General features: G+C 31.4%; 1 protein-coding gene across 1 annotated transcript; it reads left to right on the forward strand.

Moving 5' to 3' along the window:
* Positions 1-2,055: 2,055 nt before the first annotated feature.
* Positions 2,056-14,821, forward strand: Nts (neurotensin). Its single transcript, XM_020186320.2, has 4 exons — positions 2,056-2,333; positions 4,529-4,590; positions 10,031-10,255; positions 12,551-14,821. Exons 1-4 carry the CDS (start codon positions 2,261-2,263, stop codon positions 12,701-12,703), a joined length of 513 nt encoding a protein of 170 aa, XP_020041909.1. The 5' UTR covers positions 2,056-2,260; the 3' UTR covers positions 12,704-14,821.
* Positions 14,822-18,675: the final 3,854 nt, after the last annotated feature.

Genomic DNA, 18,675 nt, shown 5'->3' on the forward strand with positions numbered 1-18,675 from the left:
GGAAACATTAGGGTTAAAAGGAAAAGGATAGTACATTTAAAAAATATCATTTAGAAGTCAAAGCTTATCTACATCATAATTTTAACAGAAAAAGTTAGAAATCTTTCTCTTCCCCAAAGTGTAAAGCATCTATTTGATTTTTGAATCATCTGGTATTGTTTAGCACGTTTTCCAATTCTTTTGTCTTTACCATTTATCAAAAGGAATTCTCACATTAACGACTGATATTTATGCTGTATACTAAAAATGAGTTTCCACTATTCTTTCTCTTTTTTGAATTAATCAGGAAAAAAATTGCCACCATTTTCCTGAACTTCACTTATTGAAAAAATCAAGTGAGAAAAACAGAAATCACACTTCCTTTTTACTATTAGACTGCTATCACACATTTTAAAAGATTCTTTGAGTTTGCAACTCCAAAAGCAGAGAAAACAACTAATTTAAATATCATGCAAAGAATATATAATTTCTTGATTACTTCATCAGAGTAGCTTTAAAAACATTCTATCACAAAGATGCTGTGATAGTGAAAATAAAACTATATCTAAATTTCCCTTGTGCCCCCTAGTGGTGGTAAAATCAAAAATATATATTCTGGACTTATTTCACATTCTTTTTGCAATTAGTTATCTTTTCTAAAAAAAGTTCTCCCAGGTGAACCGTGTTCATTGTTGTGTTTTATGCAATTATAAAGCAAACTAAAAATTGTTTAATTCCTGAACATTCAATTGCATGAATGGCTTCTTGTTATTCAAAATAGTTATTCAATGTTTGGAATTAATCCCTTTGCTTAAGTTTAAGGCCAAGATGGAAAAGTTAATCTCAGTGACATATATTGTATAGTATAAATCAACTCTATTAGAATTAATCCAACCTTTTCTCTCAATTACTACTATGATGGGTTTCTTTAAAAATTAAACAAATCTCAGAGTCCTTTACGTTTAAATATTCACATCCTTAATAGCAGTGCCTTTTCAGATCATTCCTTGTTATCCTGAAATACTTAATTCAGGAAGAGAGCTTCACTCCAAAAGGCATTTGAGCAGTTTTCTTCTGAGAACAGAGAGAAAGAATGAGTAGCATTGTAACTTCATGAAATACGTGAAAATCCTGTCTTACAAATGTGACTTTGGTGAATGGTGGCTATATAGAATTTTCTTCATTCTGAAAGTATAGTCTGATTTTTATAATAAAAACAGAGCTATGCCAGAGAAAGAAAGTTAAAGCAGCAGTGAAAAACGAGGATAAGATGATGAGAAATAATGGGATAGAGTAATAAATCAAGACAGAGCTGAGCAGTTTAGACAGATAAAGAGTAAAGAATCAGAAAATAAATCAGTAATATAGCAATACACTTTAATCTTCTATCAAGTTAGGAATTTACAGCTGGACTTCATAAACATGAAGTTGTTTCCCAAGACATTCAACTAAGTCAGCATGTATAATTCAGCCATTCTTACATATAATAAAAACGTTTCAATTTATTAAGAAATAAAAATCCAATTCCTTGGAGCTCTACTCTTTCTTCTTTTCTGATTTTTTCCTTTTTAAAAATTATTGTGCTTATTTCCAACATCATACCTGATTTTCTGCCACAATTTCTTCTTATTCTGGCATGCATTACCTAAAACTTGAATTAGTTCTGAAAACACACATTTGCTCATAAGTTTGCATTATCAGAAAATTGTCTTTAAGGGTATCTAAGTCTAAGGAATAACTGATTTTATTCTGGAGAACTTGCTTAAATATATAGAAATAATAGATTTCATATAGCACAAAATCAAAATGACAAATTCCTGGAGTGGGGACATGAGAGAAAAATGGATAAAGAATGGTACTGGGGGTTCTTTTCCAGTATGCTGTGTATGGTAGTGCTTTTGAAAGAGTCTTTCTGTGAGTCAGAAATCCTGAGCAACAATAGCAATTAGGGAAGATCGTCATTTTCACTTAAGGTTTAGGAGTGGGGGAGGAGATGAGGGACAAAGGAAAGGGGGAGGAGGAAGTGGGGAGAGAAAGGAAGGGATGGAGATAAAGGCAGGGCACATCCTAAGATAATCCCACAGTCATGACATCATCCTCCTGCTTACACACACACACACACACACACACACACACATATACATATATAGGAAATGGTCAGAGCATCTCTCATAGTTCACTCACTTTCAAAGACAGCTGAAAGCAAGAGAAGGCTCTAAGAGAGCTCCCTTCAGTATCTTTCTGACTTTCGTGGACTTGGATTGCCAGAAGACTGAAAGAAATGATGGCAGGAGTAAAAATCCATCTGGTATGCATGATACTCCTGGCTTTCAGCTCCTGGAGTCTGTGCTCAGGTAAGTTAGCTGCATTTCATAACTTTCTGAAATGATTTCGTTTACAGTGTGTTCCTATTTAGGTTAATGTTTCCAAGGAGAATAGCTTCTCTCCCTTGCCTTTTAGTAATAGAAACTGTGCATAACATGTTTCTCTGTCTTTGATTATAAGAACTGAAAGATTTGTTTTCCTTTTTTAAATCTACAATGCAATAAAAAGGATTTCAATGTAACACTACATGTCTCCCTTTGGAATACAACAAAAGGAAAGAAAGATGAAACTTTGAATTAGTCTGGTCATTATGAGAAATACAGAGGTGGTGTCTGCAATGCACAAACTCATTGTTAAACCGCATTCCATTCAAAATCATTTACTCTCATTCTCAGACATTCTCAGGACTAGTGCCTTCTCCCTCACCTCCCTTTGTAACTATCCTCAAATTAGTTTTTTAATTCTCTTTGTGTGTTAAAATACCAAAAATAAAAATTGAATAAGCAAATGAGATATCATTCATAGAAAACTATTTCTAGAAAAAACAGAAAATGCTCCAAATCCTTTTATAAAGGTCATTTTATAGTTTACCTTTCTGAAAAAATAGGCATGATATTATATAATTGGACTTTTTGCTTCTCATTTAAGCGGATACAAAATATAATTTGAAAATTGTTAACCTTGAATTAATGGAAATATTTGACTTTAGATTGTGAGATACCATGAATTATCAAGTATCTATCAATTCACTGTGAAAATAAGACTTAATGAAAGAAGCAACACAGAATATCATAATGATTCCAGCATGTTTTAATTAATATTGAAAAAATTGAATAGTTATATCAAAGTGAAAAATCTTATGAGATAAATGTAGCAAAATCACTTAACCTGTCTTATGCTTTCATAGCTTTTGTGTCTCATAAATACGACATAGAAATATTTACTTCAAACTCAGGCAATGATTTTTCAGTTTGAAGTTAAAATTTAGCAGAACATAAAAATGTGGTTTGTGCAAAAGGTGTCTTTTTTTGATACTTAGAAAAGGACCTTGAACTTCTAATGTTCAAAATATTATACGAAAAAATACCCACTTTTCCACAATTACAATGTTATCTGATAGTTGCAGATATTAAAAGTATACAGTATGTGAAAAAATGGGTTGTTGATTAAACACAGTGCCTTGTTAGCTCTTGAAACTACTTCTGGTGATAAACCAAAACTGTATGGTGCACATTGTTCATAAATAACTAATGGGATTTTCTACACTTTTTGAAAAACATACTGAAACTCTAACAGAGAGAAATGATCTCTGATATAATTTATTTCCTAGATGCACTTTATCAAATGGTTTTGTTAAATGGAATACTGCTTTTTATTAAGAGTATAAAGTGAAAGGAATAGTAAATTTTAGCTTCACCTGTGTTATCACAAGACTTTAATGATATGAATTTAGTCACCTTATAATATTCTACAACTTGATTTTATTACCTTTTGTATTTTCTGACTGGTTCTGCTCTATAAAATACTCACTTTGAAAACGTAGAAAGGATATTATTAAAAAAATCTGAGCTCCAAGTTCATTACTACTTTACCTGTTTTGATGGACAGATCCACATTTACTTAAACAATTTCCTTATTCACTTGTGAAAAAATTACAAAGTATACATAATTCGCATAATTCAAAATTCTTCTTTGAAGTAGGAAACATTTCTTTCAAAGATTGCTTTGTAAAATAACATCATCTCAAAAGGAGTAAATTGCATTATCTTTTTTACTCTAAAATTATCAGTAAGCAATTCCCTTTGGGTTTGTCTTAAAAAGTCTCTTGTGCTCATATTTTCAATATGTTTATTAAATACCAATATGTATATTTCCTGCATGTATTAGCTTTTAAAAATAACCTACTGTAGGGATATTTGATAAAAATCTATATTATACAATATTGTTAAATATTTTGCTGAGATTCAGAGATTAAACAACTCCAAATCATAAATACCTCTCTTACCAAGTTACCATGTTTCTTAGAAGTAGTTTTGCTATTCTAGCTGTCAGCACAAAATTAAACTATAATTCTTTTCTGGATACTACTTTAAAGAAGATAAAAACATGAGAAAAACACTAAGGCTCTAAAACTGTTTGAGATTAATTTAAAATATGTAGTTTAAAATATAATTATATGAGTTGTGATTTTATATAGTAATCATAAGGTTTTGATTTTACTCAGATTCAGAAGAGGAAATGAAAGCCCTAGAAGCTGACTTATTGACCAATATACGTACATCAAAGGTAACTTTTTCTTTTCTATAACCCAGAGTTGAAGAATATATGAATTTTCCCTATACACATGATATACTCTTCTTATAGGAGTAACTTCCCATGAAGACTGAAGAGATCGTCAGAGGCATTTCATTTTGGGGGAGTCTTTGAGTTCTAAGGAGTTAAGTGGTTAATGTGACAGGGAAAAATTTATAGTGACTATCAATCAGAATGTCATGACTTAATTAAACAACACATGTAATTTTGTGGGGATGTGTATATGGATTTAAAGGAACTGTCTCCATCCTTATTACATTGTATATGATGAAAGGTATATTGGCCTCAAGTTAAATACCTAAATGAACCTTTTGCCATTTCTATTATCTTGTGCAAAGTAAAATAGGATTCTTAAATTAGCAATGACAAGTCATGACAACCTGTGAAGGAAATGTGACAGAGAGGATAGAGCAACCAGTTATGCTGAAATTGCATCCTAAAGTTGTGACTTAACCTGAGCAACTGGGTTAATTATCATGACTTACCTTTGCTTCCCTATTTTTGTTTATTTTATGTATACGTGATTTATTTATTTATTTACTTACCTACTTTTTTGTTTTTGACATGAGTACTTTCTAAGTAGTTCAGGCTGTCCATGAGCTCATTGTATATCTCAGACTGGCCTTGAACTCATGATCTTCCTGCCTCAGCCTCCTGAGTGCTGGATTACTGGTATATGCCACTATATTCAACTGTTTCCTTATTTTTAAATGCAGATATTGGAATCTGTGATCTAGAAATTGACAGTTCTATAATACTTTTAAAAATTATAAGTTATAAACTATACTCTTTATTGTTTTTCAGAATATAAATTCTCCCTATAACAGAAGTATTATCTCTATCTGTCTAATTTTTTTTTAACCAAGTAAAACTTTACATCCTGAGCCCCATGAATCCATTCTTAGGATCTTGAGAGCAAGTTTTCTAATTCCAAACATTTTTCTAGGAATAAAATTCGCTTAGAATATGCCTGATATAATATCGATTGATTTGAAGTCAGTTTATCACTGTGTATCTAAATATGTGATCTGTGCATGGAAGTCCAATCAAAAGATGTCTCTCAAGGAAAAATATTCAGGTGAGGTGGTGGTCACTTAGTGAAAGCACAGAGACTACCAAAGTCACTATGTAACAAGATTGCTGGAACAGGCTGAGGACTCAATAGATGTGAAGAGACTGAAGGAAATGATAAAAACTCCTTTCTAAATTCTGAAACAATATCCCAAATCAGCTCAGCTTTGAGCCATCTCTGGATTCTCTTCCTAAAATGCACGTGTATGAGCTAGGTACAACAATTTCTCCTATACACTGAAGATTGTGTATGTTTGATAGTATAAAAGAAAAGTATGGATTCGTGTGTGTGTGTGTTTGTGTGTGTGTGTGTGTGTGTGTGTGTGTGTGTTTGTTCATGATTGAGAACACAAAGAGAGCATTATCATCTTAAAGTTAATGAAGAAAGTTTTCAGCTACGATCCTTAAAGAGAAATTTTGGGGGATATTTTATAGCATATATATTTCCATAACAGCTGAAATCTATAAATACTGAGTGAATAGAAACAAAATGCTGCCATTACTTGGTAGGTATTATATAAGAAATAAATAAATTTAGTTCTTAAAATTTATTCACTAATGACTGTGAATCATTTGTTTAGCACAGAATAGCAATACCTAAAATTGCTAAATATATACACAACTTAAATCAATGATCTCTGTTAAAAAACAGACTAGGTTAGAATAAATTCCTGTCTTGATATGGATTTTACTTCTATACTTCCAAATGTACATTGACATATAAAACTTCTTTTTCTTTTTAATTTATTTATTTTTTATTCATGTGTGCATACAATGTTTGGGTCTTTATAAAGGTTCTAAATAACCTTCAAAATGTAATATATCTTGGGGAGTGCTACTGTTTGGAAAATGTGAGAGTAAAGTCCTGACCAAGACAGTGCCAAGAAAAAATAATCTCAGTTAAGTGGAATGATTTTATTTTCTTTTTTTAAGAGTAATACACTATAAAAGTATAAGCAAAATAAAATCAATTTTCTATTTCATTTACTCATGGGTTATAGTTCTAAAACAGATGCCTCCATTTAATTGAGATAAAGTCTATGATGAATGGATGTCCAGAAGTATTACTCTAATTTTTTTGCTACCATGGGAATAAGACACGCATTCCTTATTCTTTATAAAATTACTTTGTCAGTTCACTGTGATTTCACCATATGTGCATAGTCCTGGACAAATGAAAACTCTAGATATGTGACTGTTTTTTTTTTCCAAATGGCTACATTTAAAAATATAATGAGAATAATAGTGATGTTGTTATGAGGATAAGTTCACTATTAAAAGCTCCAGAAAGTTTAGGCTTTTCTCTTTCTACTTTATAAGCCAAATATGTAAATAACTTCAGTTTTAGAGTAAAGATATTAAGATATTGAAATACTATTGTTTGAATACTTGTAGGCAACAGAAGGTTAAAACAAATTCAAATGGCTAAAGCACAATGGCAGACAGAGAATAGTTTTTGTTTTCATAATACAGTTCCTTTTATTATGTTTTCATATAGTTTCATGAAGAAAGAGAACCTGATACAGTATATTTTCTTTAGGTTATCAGAAAGCTAATTGAATATGCCAATTTTTTATGATCAAACTCAATGACTTCCACATGGGAGGAATTCAATATATGTTTATGAATAATTACAATCCAAGATTCATTAATAACTTACACTGTGTATTCAAATGTAAAAACTTCAAATCTTCATAATGCAAAATTATTTGCAATTTGATGAAATTCTTGAATTCACTGTCTGCTGAGTTGATGGGAGCTCAATGAATTACAAGTAGTGGGAGTTAATTATATCAATTAGGTCACATTTAATAAAGGATGTAAGTTTGACAAGAATCATACTCAGTATTAGAAATTTAGGTCATTATAGCTTAAACATTACACAAATATGTTTTCAAATCTTTAGATATCTTTAAGTCAAAAGTGTTCTCTCAGCTGTGTTTCCTACCTAATGTGACATTGCAGTAATACTACATGATATAGTGACTATTTTGATGAGAGAAAGGAACAATATTATTTACTCATTTATGTCAACTATCGGTACTGACTTATACTATGTAAATAAAGCTTTCGGTGGTCAAATTAGGTTAGGAAACATTGAGTACTATTTTGAATAGCCTATATTTGCATGTGAAAAGGTCAGAGGCTATCTAAATTCAAGAAGCCTTTAACTTTCCTTTAAACTCATGTAATTGATTATGGAACTCCTTCTTAAAATCCGAGTGCAGGACTTAGAGTTCTAAAAAAATAACTATGAAGAACTGAAACAGAAAACTCTCTAAATCACTTTCCAAATGTAAAATTATAATATCATGTTAATTGGCAGAGCATAAGGTATTAGAGACATGAAATAGAGTATGTTGCCTCTAAAATATTCTCCCAAAGCAGAAAAATTCAAGCAATGGCTGATAACCATGTTCAAATGGTGTAGTAGAAAGGATTCCATCCTGAAAACATCACAGTGCATGAAAACATGTCTGTACTTACAAATTTGCATGTTTATAGTGTATGAATTTAGTGAAAAGACATACACATTTCCAATTTTAGTATATGTTCCAATTTTATATTGAAGAAATTACACTGATGTGTGCACAGATCACAAATATTTAGGACAGAAGTACTGCCTCCCCATGTCCTGGATACATATGAATATACGTATTCATTGTTCCTGTTTACAACCTGTTGTTAGCCAAGCTGAAAATCACTTCATGTATCTCCTTACACTTTTATGACTTCTCTGTTCATATCACTAATCTAAAGTTCAGATTTTGAATTTGTGTAATGACAGCAGCTACCATTCTCTTTTTGAAGAGTTTCACCTGTATTAAGAATATTGATTAGCATTTTGTGACAGCTTTTGTTTTCTTGGCCCAGTCTGGCCTCAAACACATGCCTCATTCTCTGCAATTTTGGGATGATAGACAAGTGCCACTAAGCCTGGTTTTGTATACATAGGTTGTTTTTGATTTTAGCTCAGGATGTTAGAAATGTAAAACATTGATAAATGTATCAAAGATACTTGTATATTAATGTACCTAAAATTACATTTTTTCTTTATGGATTCTAGTATGGACATCTGTTTAATGGTATATTTTTAGGTTCATACAAATATTCTTTTGTGGATTTTCATAGCAATTCATTTTTCCCCATACTTAACCCATCTCAAGCTTGTTTGGCTATGTTTCAAGAAAGATTATAACTAGATCTACATTCAGATTTCCTCATATCTAACTGTTTCAAAGTAGTAGAAATGCAACTTTTGCTATATGATATACACCCATATGCACTTGGATCAGTTTTAGAAAATTACATTCTTTTCTGTTAGGTTTTCATTCTATTATTTCATCCCTTGCTTACTGTATTAAAATTTAAAATGCATATAAAATGCATTTTAATATTTGGTAAAGTCCCTCTTTATTATTTTTATTTTTTCTTAATTTTCCTGATTATTTTCACACATTCACCCTTCCAAATTAACTTTATAATTGTTTTGCTAAATCCTCTTTTGCAATTTCTAAGACTCCCCACATTTTTCAAATGGGAACAATAATTCGCAGTTTGCATTATATTCAGAAAATAATTCAGGTAAAATCCTCACCTGATATCATTGTTATTGTGTATTCCTTGCCACCAGGTCTTTGCGGTCATTCAAATCTTTTTATTTATGTCCTTCAGGAAAAAAATTATGCTTCCCTTCATCTATGCCTTTTGATATTTTTGTTAATTTTTCTTATTTCACAGCTAGGTTCTTGTACTTCTTTAAATTCTTTATATTTTCTTATTAATTATTGTTGACATGTAGAAAAATTGCTGATTATGTTAATTATGGCTTCAGACAAAATCTTTTCAGAAAAGAAAGATAATTGCAAAAAGTTATAATTTGCAAATAAATAAACTGGTCAACTGAGACACTGCCCATGACTATTAATGTTTGAAATATTCAATGATTTCACATTATTGTAATTATTCAAATTGATTAACATCATATTAGCCCCTGCACCAGTAGACACTCAGCTGAAATATAATACAGAGAGAATGGTACTTTTTGGATTTTTAATGTTTTCATCATGATACACATTGCAATTATTTCTACATCATTTTTATATTTTTTTCTTGTGGGTGTATAACTTTATTACATTCTGTTAAATAAAAGAAATGATATAATGGAACTAGGAAAATGTATGACATGAAGTGAAAAAATTACTATTACTTTTTTATTACATAAGAGTAATAAAGAAATCTTAAATTGTAATTATAATGGCTTTGCACAATGGATTTATTTCTTATAACAAAAATTTTAACTGCCATTTCTTTTTTTTTTTTTTTTTTTTCTGTATTTCAGATCAGTAAAGCAAGTGTTCCCTCTTGGAAAATGACCCTGCTGAATGTTTGTAGTCTCATAAATAACCTGAAAAGCCAAGCTGAGGAAGCAGGAGAGGAGAATGAAGAAGAAATTGTTACAAGAAGAAAACTTCCAATTGTTTTAGATGGCTTTAGCTTAGAAGCTATGCTGACCATATATCAACTCCAAAAAATCTGCCACAGCAGGGCCTTTCAACAGTGGGAGGTAAAAAGCAAAAACAAAATATGAGTATAATTATCATGTACTGGTTAGCTCACATTTGCATTGATTTTTATATCCTGGTCATATCATAAGAGGGAAACTGAGCAATATTCAAGATGAATAAACCATGTGTTGAGGTCACCATTTCTTCAGACCTTCGAAGTGTCCCTTAAGTATTTGGAGTTTATCAAAATATATTTTCTTAAATCTTAAAAGGAGGATATATCTTAAGGCAGAATTGATCCATATATTTTCATTGTGTTTAAATGGATAATATACTTAGGAAATTTTTGTTGCTAGTGATGAAATGGTGACATGTCTAAGAAATGTAAGGAACTTGAAATGATTTCTTAAAAACACATCATGTGTACTAATCTGTAAACAAGCATAATATAAAAATTTTCAAATAGAATGATAATAAAGTTATATAAAAATAATTAATAGGAATATATATCCCAATTTTCCAGTTTATTTGGGACCCTTTGTATTCTGTGCTTATTTATAGCTGAACACACATGACTTTGTGTGTGTGTATGTGTGTGTGTGTGTGTGTGTGTGTGTGTGTGTGTGTATCTTTCTGTCTGTCTGTCTGTCTTCCTATTTTTAGCAACTAAACTAGGTCTATAATAGCCAAGTCAACCAAATTCCAGAGTTGCACAAAATGACTGCTTAAATACCTTGTAATAAATACTGGTAATTTCTTGCTTTTGGTTTGAAAATGTTATGTTTTGTTCCAAAAATACTGGCTCTAACTTTACACCTTTCTCTCCTACTGAGGAAACAGTAATCATGACAGCATCAAGGGAAAAATTTTAAAGATTCTTTAATCTATCTTTAAAAGGAAAATTATTTTCAAAATTTAGTAATTTGACAATTATTACAAATAATGTACTTGGAAAACATTTTATTGCCATGACCTCATTAATGCTCAAAGATAAATTGGAGCTTTAGAATGATATGGGAAAATGCTGTAGCTAAAGAAGAGGAGAATGAAGAGTAATAGATGCTTGAAAACAGGAAGAAATATTAAAAAAAAAATTCCCAGGAGAGGAAACTTTTTTTTCAGATTAATCTCCAAGAGCAATTTGTTAAGTCTTTTATATTCTGGGTTTACACCAACATTGAAGATCTGAGGATGCCTTCTCTGCTAATGTGTACCAAACTTGTGACTAAATGCCACAAAGAATCCCTCTGGAAAAGAAATGCAAGCAGAACTTCTATTGTTTATTTTAACTAGTAAACAAAAAGATGGTTTCCAGATGAGAAACAAGCAAACAAAAAAAAACTAGTTTTAATTTTACTTGCTGCACTGTTCTGCCTTTAATTTTAATTCCAGCTAAATGTGTTAGTCTTTTTAGTATTAAGTCAATAAAACTTGAAAACACAAATCTGAAATAGGGAAATGTCAATTATGTGTTATTTATCCAGAAAAATAAAAACCTCAATAAACTATTATGCAAACAAGTCAAGTGCACATAAGATTAGAACTTTTGCTATTTTAAATGTTGAGTGATTTAAAAATAAAATGACAATGTCATTCTGAGCACAATACAAGTATTACAGACTATGCACAAAGAAAGTAAAGATTAAGAAAATAGATTGACAGTAGTTGGTTTTTCTTCTCTGAAATTAAATAGCTGTGGTTTGAAATAAAATTCTTGGTGATGCGCTGTTATGCATGTGCATTGTAATTTAGGTGTCAGTATTAGTTATACTGACCCCAAAGTTTAGAAGATAACCACAATCTAAAGCGATTGTATCCATTTAAACAGAGATTTTTGCATATGTTGATATCTACCACAGCAGGATGAGTTAGGCAGAACAGATATTCCTCTTTCTGTGTTGAGAAAGGGATATTTGGAATGGCTTTCAGTTCAACTCAGTAATTGACTTAATTGAATATAAAATCCTGTGACTTTTTTGGACAAAATTGGTTTACCAGATTCAAAACTGTTATTTGCAATGATATATAGACATTACAAATCATTTCAGTCTCTTCATTATAAACTGAAAGTTTTAGATCTCTTTAATTGGAGAGATTAGTGTTAGGCCTATAAGCAGAGAGAACTTTCTTAAGATCCAGTCCATGAACTAGGAAAGCAACTAAGCAGAGAATAAAAAAGCTTATGTTTAAATCCCATCTCAGCCACTTCATACCCATCTGTCTTTTAACAAAATTTATTTGATCATGTACTTACTTTGAGGTCTACACAGCAAATGGGATAAAATGAAGAAAAAATTATCTGAAATGGAAGATTTTATGCATGTAAGTTTCACTCTGGTTCTCTCTATTTGCAGATAATTCAGGAAAATATTCTTGATAATGGGAATGACAAAAATGAGAAGGAAGAAGTCATAAAGAGAAAAATCCCTTACATTCTGAAAAGGCAGCTGTATGAGAATAAACCTAGGAGACCTTATATACTCAAAAGAGGTTCTTACTACTACTGAGAAGATAAATGTTTACCTATATGTGTTTGTGATTTATCATCCTTTAACTAAATATCTAACTACATTTGTGTGAAAATGTGCCAGAAACTGCTTATTTTGTGTCTAAAATTGTGTTTCATTAGATGTGATTTTTCTGTATTAATATAAACTGGGCTAAATGTTTTCAAATAAATCTAGATGTTGAGCATGATGTGTTATGTACAGTTGGAGTAGATATTAATCACAATATATAGAATGCTTTATAAGTTTGCAATACACATTATGGGTTGTTTCAACAGTCAAATGTCTGACATCTTATATGAAATTATAGATATTTTAACGAAATCTAACCTACTTATCATTGATCCAAAACAGAGTAATGGCACCACTTTTATTAATTGACAGTTTTGTTTAATTGAGAGAAATGTACACTCTTTTCTAAGACTTACTCATGCATCTCCCAGATATAGGTAAAGTAACTGTGCTAAAATAGAACCATCCAAAGAATGATTAATAACATATTGTCAATTATGCCCATTTTAGTGAATGGTTTTTAAGTGAATAATTTACCTATTAAATGAATTTGATAGCTAATAAAAAAAACAATAAGCCATCAGAATTATTTGCTTCACTGCAGATTTACTTCTGTTAAAAGAATTACATTCTATTTTTTCTCTTTTCCATATTTTGAGCCAAGACTTTATGTCTTCATTTTTTACTTCATTGAGGTATTTTTATGGCTAATACTGTTCCCCATTGAGAAGGCATCTTTGAGGCAAAACATATACTTTAAATAAGTCCTCTTAAATTTCTGTTAAAATTGAACTTATGGTCTCATCAGACCTTACAGCCTTTATACACTTGTAGACTTTCTAGATTCTCTCTCTTATAAAGTCTGGGAAAATATCTCCTCACAGGACTGCAATCTGGTCCTTTGTCATCTGTGAAGGATGATATCAGATCTCAAGTTGTTAAGGAGACTTTAGAACTACACATTCTTTTTTATGAGATTATCCTTACTCTAGACTTAATCCTACTTACAGAGTGATTTAGAAGAAGTCCACAGATCTGAGTTTGAAACCATGACTTCTCATTATCACCATCTCTTGACATCCAGTAAACTTCAATATTTAAAAGTGACCAGTCGTTAAGAGTGTGCTCCCTAAAGTAAGAATGTCCAGGTGATGACAGATAGATATTCTGAAGCACATAAATAACATACTAAATTTATTACTATTAACACCATGTTTATTAGCTAAAAAATGTTCAACCCATCTAGATCATACATCATCATCAAATTATTTTTTAAGCCAATATCAACCATCTTTTAGCTCTCTAAACCTTTCATTGGTTTTCTCTGAAATTCGTGGTAATTGATTCTTTTACAACCTTTCCAACTATTAACCACACTCCATAACATAGTGTCTGGAAGTAAGGTATATGTTCTGGTCACTTCCATTCTGTTTTCTTTACCATTTCAAAACTTGCATATTATTTGAAATACAAAGTGTAAGACAATCTCTTCCCATTGTTTTTGAGCAACTATTCACTTACTTACATGCTTCATTTGTTATGTAAATATGTGGATATGTTTACAAGATCTCAATAATCTCTTTTCTCAGTTTCTTAAAATCTCTACTTCAATAATACTTATCCATTTTTAACTCAACCAATCACTTCCATGGTCATACCATACAAGTTTTCACTGCCAATAAAGCCAATCCTTTCTAAATCTCAATTTTAATAACTTTGTTCTTTAAATAGCATTTTTTTCTTTCTAGTACTCTTTTTCCAACTTTAATGATCTTATTTAATACAGTTCCACCTCTTTTCACTCTTCATTCTCTAATCTGCCTTTGTCTTTTTATTTAAGCGGGTTCTATAACCCAAAAGTAAAACCACTCCCTGGTAATCTTCAACTCCCTGTCCTATCTCACATGGCCATGTTAAAACATTACTGGTTAAACTCAAAATTCCCCTGATTCTGACCTTGCTTAAGAAGCCTAATATAGCTAGAGAAAAGCACCCACCCTTGCTTAATTCACACTTAAAATTTTTAATCATGGATCTCAAGTGAGCCTTTGGGTAATTTGTAGAATTCATTCAATATTCCTTAATAAATTATGCCTCTAATTTTCTCTGATATTTTTTCTATGTCTTTTCTTATCCCTTGAACTATAACATTCTTTCTTCTTACTTTCTTATGATGAGTTTTTAATTATATGAGTTATAATTTAACCAAATATTGAAAACAATAATAAAAAAATGCCATTTCTCCCACTTCCACCAAAGAGAGCAACCTCTTTGCTTCTGTCTTTCACTGTCTCACTTCCCTGATATTTCACTGGAGGAATTGTCCCTATCTTAGGGTCATTCCTTACTTCCTTGTGTCAGTAAATGCCTCTCAGTCCTGCTCAAGCTAAAAATCTTTCATTATTAATATCTCTCTTCAATAAATGTCTTTTTTTGAACAATTAAGACACTGTCTTTGCCTTCAAAATGTATCTCAAATCTGTTTGCTTCTTGCCACATCTACCATTACTGCTATCCGTTTAACCCCTGGAACCTATAACCTCTCTCCTGACTATAATGTTTATCTGTTTGTCTCCATATAGAATGATACCATAAACTAGATGCCCAACATAATTGAGCAGAAACCCATAAGTAGTGACCTTCTTGGGAGCGAGAGCTAAGATATGAAATGTGAACTGCAATTAAAAATTTTCAATAGACTTAGTGTGAGTAGTCCAAGAGACAAAAGCTCCATGGCACCTAGTCATCAATAGTCACACTTTTGTGAATTTTATTTCCAGAAGCTGAATGTGTTTTAAACAGTAAATACCATAAAAATATCCTTTTGTTCTTCTGGTACAGATAGGGGGAAAGGAGCCATTTAAAAATATACCAATGCATTCTGTTATTCTTCACAAAGTATGTCTTCAGGGGAAACAACTTAAGCAGAATCCAAAATGCTGGGACTTTGTCAGAGCCTCAACTGACCTACAGAAGGGAATATTTCTACTGCAACTCTCTGTATACACCCTGTTGCATGTAAGGAGGAAGAAAGGCTGAATGTGAAGAACACAGTTAAACATAGTCTTAGTAAAAGACTGAGTCTTAAACATAAAACTACATAATGCTCCCCTGGACACCTCAGCACCACATTTTTAAAGTCCTACCGAAACAAACCCTTTTACCACGTTTGTCATGCCAGGCCATCACGTTAAGACATTCTAAAAGATAAAAAAGAAAAAGAAAAAAATCAAAAACAACAACATTGTTTGCAGAGACAAAGAAAAACATCAGAACCTAACTCAGATATGGCAGGGATGCTGAATTAGCAAGCCATAGATTAGGAATTTAAAACACAAATAAGCATGTGGTGTGCATGCATTTAATTCAAGCAATCAGTAGGCTAAGGCAGGAGGATTGTGAGTTTAAGGCTCACCTAGGCTACATAGGGAGCTCTAGGTCACCTTGGGATTTATAGCAAGACCCTGTCTCAAAACAATAAGTGAATGAAATTTAATAATTTAAAATAAAATATTTCTAATTAATACAGTATGGATTTTAATGGATAAAGTAGACAGCATGCAAGAAAAGATTGGCAATAACAGCAGAAAGGTGGAAATTCTAAGAACTAAAATGAACTATTACAGATCAAAAATAATATAACAGACATAAATAATGGCTTTGATAGGCTTATTAGTAAACCACACACTGCCAAAGAAATATTCTCTGGAATGGAATATATATGAATAGAAACTTCCAAAGTAGAAGAAACAAAGCCAGAAAAAAAAAAGCAAAAGAATGCCAAAGAACTATTGAGCACTATAAATGGTATAATAAATACATCATGGGAACACTAGAAAGAAAGAGAGAAGGCAGAGAAGAAATATTTGAAATGATAGTGATGAGAATTCCCCAAATTTTTATCAGACATCAAACCACAGATTCTGGAAAGGATAAATGCAACCCCCCCCCAAAAAATATAACTCCACATAGTTTTCAAAGATTAAAATAAATATGAAAGTTGCCAGGCCCGGTAGTTTGTACCTGCATTCCCATCTACTTGGGATGCAGAGGTAGGAGGATTGTAGTTGGAGGACATCCCAGGCAAAGTTAGGTAGAGACCCTATTTGAAAAGCAAACTAAAATTACTAATGGACAATGGGTAATGCTCCAATAATACAGCACTTGCCTAGACGTGAGGCCCTGAGTTCAATTCCCAATACCAAAAAAAAAAAAAAAAGTGAAAGAAGTCAAAGGGGAGAAGAATATCACTTATATAGAGAAACATAGGCAATAATTATATGTCTGAATTATTCTCAGAAACTTTGTAAGCAAGAAGAGACTGAAGTGAAATATTTAAAGTGTTGAGAGGAAAAGGAAAAAAAATCCTGACAATGTAAAAAACTATACCCAGTGAAGTTATCCTTCAAAAGTGAAGAAGAAAAGACTTTCTCAGAAAAATGTAAATTTAGGAAATTTGTTGCAAGTAGACATACCTTGTAAGAAATATTAAAGAAGTTCTTTAGACAGAAAAATTATATAGACTATAAATCTTGATCTATATAAAGGAGTAAAGGAGAAAGAATAAGTACAATAAATACAATTAAATATAGTCACATGTTCTTTGACAAAGGAGCAAAGACAATGCAATAGAGAAGAGATTGTCTTTTCAACAAATGGTTCGGCAAAATTTGATGCACATAATGCCAAAAACAAGCCCTAGAAAAAGTCCTTACATACTTCACCACAAGTAATTCAAGGGGCACCCTCTCTTTGGATGGGGGAATCTCTACTCTCCTACTTTACTCTTTTTTCATCTCAATAAGCTCTCCCACTTTACATTTAAAAATAAAATAAAAAAGAAAATCAAGATGAATCACACAATAAAAGTAAAACACAAAACTATAAAAATTCTAGGAGAAAGTCTAGATTCCTTTGGGTTTGACAATTAATTTAGATACATTACTAAAGGTATGATAGATTAAAGAAAGAATTGGTAAGTAGACTTCACTAAAATTAAAGTTTCCTGCTCTGTGAAATATACTGTCAAGTGAATGAAAATACAAAACATAGATTGGGAGAAAACATTGGCAAAACAAATATAAGATAAAAACTTATTTCCAAAATATTTAAAGAATGCTGTAACTCAACAATAAGAAAATAAACAAACTGATCACAAAAGTGGGCCAAGAACCTAACAGTGTTACACTATTACAGTTACACTTCACAAAAGAAGATATACAGACAGTAAGCATGTGTAAAAATCATTAACTTCATAAGTTATCATGAAACTTTAAACTAAAACAGCAGGATATATTACACAACAATTAGAAAGGCCAAAATCCAGAACACAGACAACATCAAATGCTGGTAAGGATATGAACAACAGTCACCCTTATTTACTGCTAGTCGGAATGGAAAATTGTACAGCTATGATGGAAAACTGTTTCTTGCAAAACTATACATACTCTTACCACAAAATCCAAGAATCATGCTCCTGGGTTTTTCTACCAAAAATCTTTGAAATCCTATGTCCACATAAAAGCTGTATGCAAATGTTTTTAGAAACTTTATTCATTGTTGCCAGAACTTGGAATAAAATAAGATACACTTTAGTGGGTGAATGGATAAAAAATACAGCACATTGAGAAAGTCAGCTTTGCTCAAGGTAAAAAGAATTGACTATTAATCCATAAAAAAACATAAAGAAAATTTAAATGCATGTTGTTAAGCAAGTGAAAAAATCTAGTATGAAAAAGCCATGTATTGTAGGATTCCTACTATATCACATTCTGTAAAAGGTGAAACAATGGAAATAGTTAAAAAAAAAAATCCGTGGTTGTTAGGGGTTATTTGAGGAGGGGAGAGGAAATGACTGTATAGGCTAAGGATTTTTAGGACAATGAAAATAATCTAATATCTCATTTTACATTTGTTCAATTCCATAGAATGTGCAAACTCAAGAGTCAAGAATGCATCCT

Source organism: Castor canadensis, chromosome 8, assembly GCF_047511655.1.
Source record: "Castor canadensis chromosome 8, mCasCan1.hap1v2, whole genome shotgun sequence".
NCBI classification, from domain to species: Eukaryota; Metazoa; Chordata; class Mammalia; order Rodentia; family Castoridae; genus Castor; species Castor canadensis.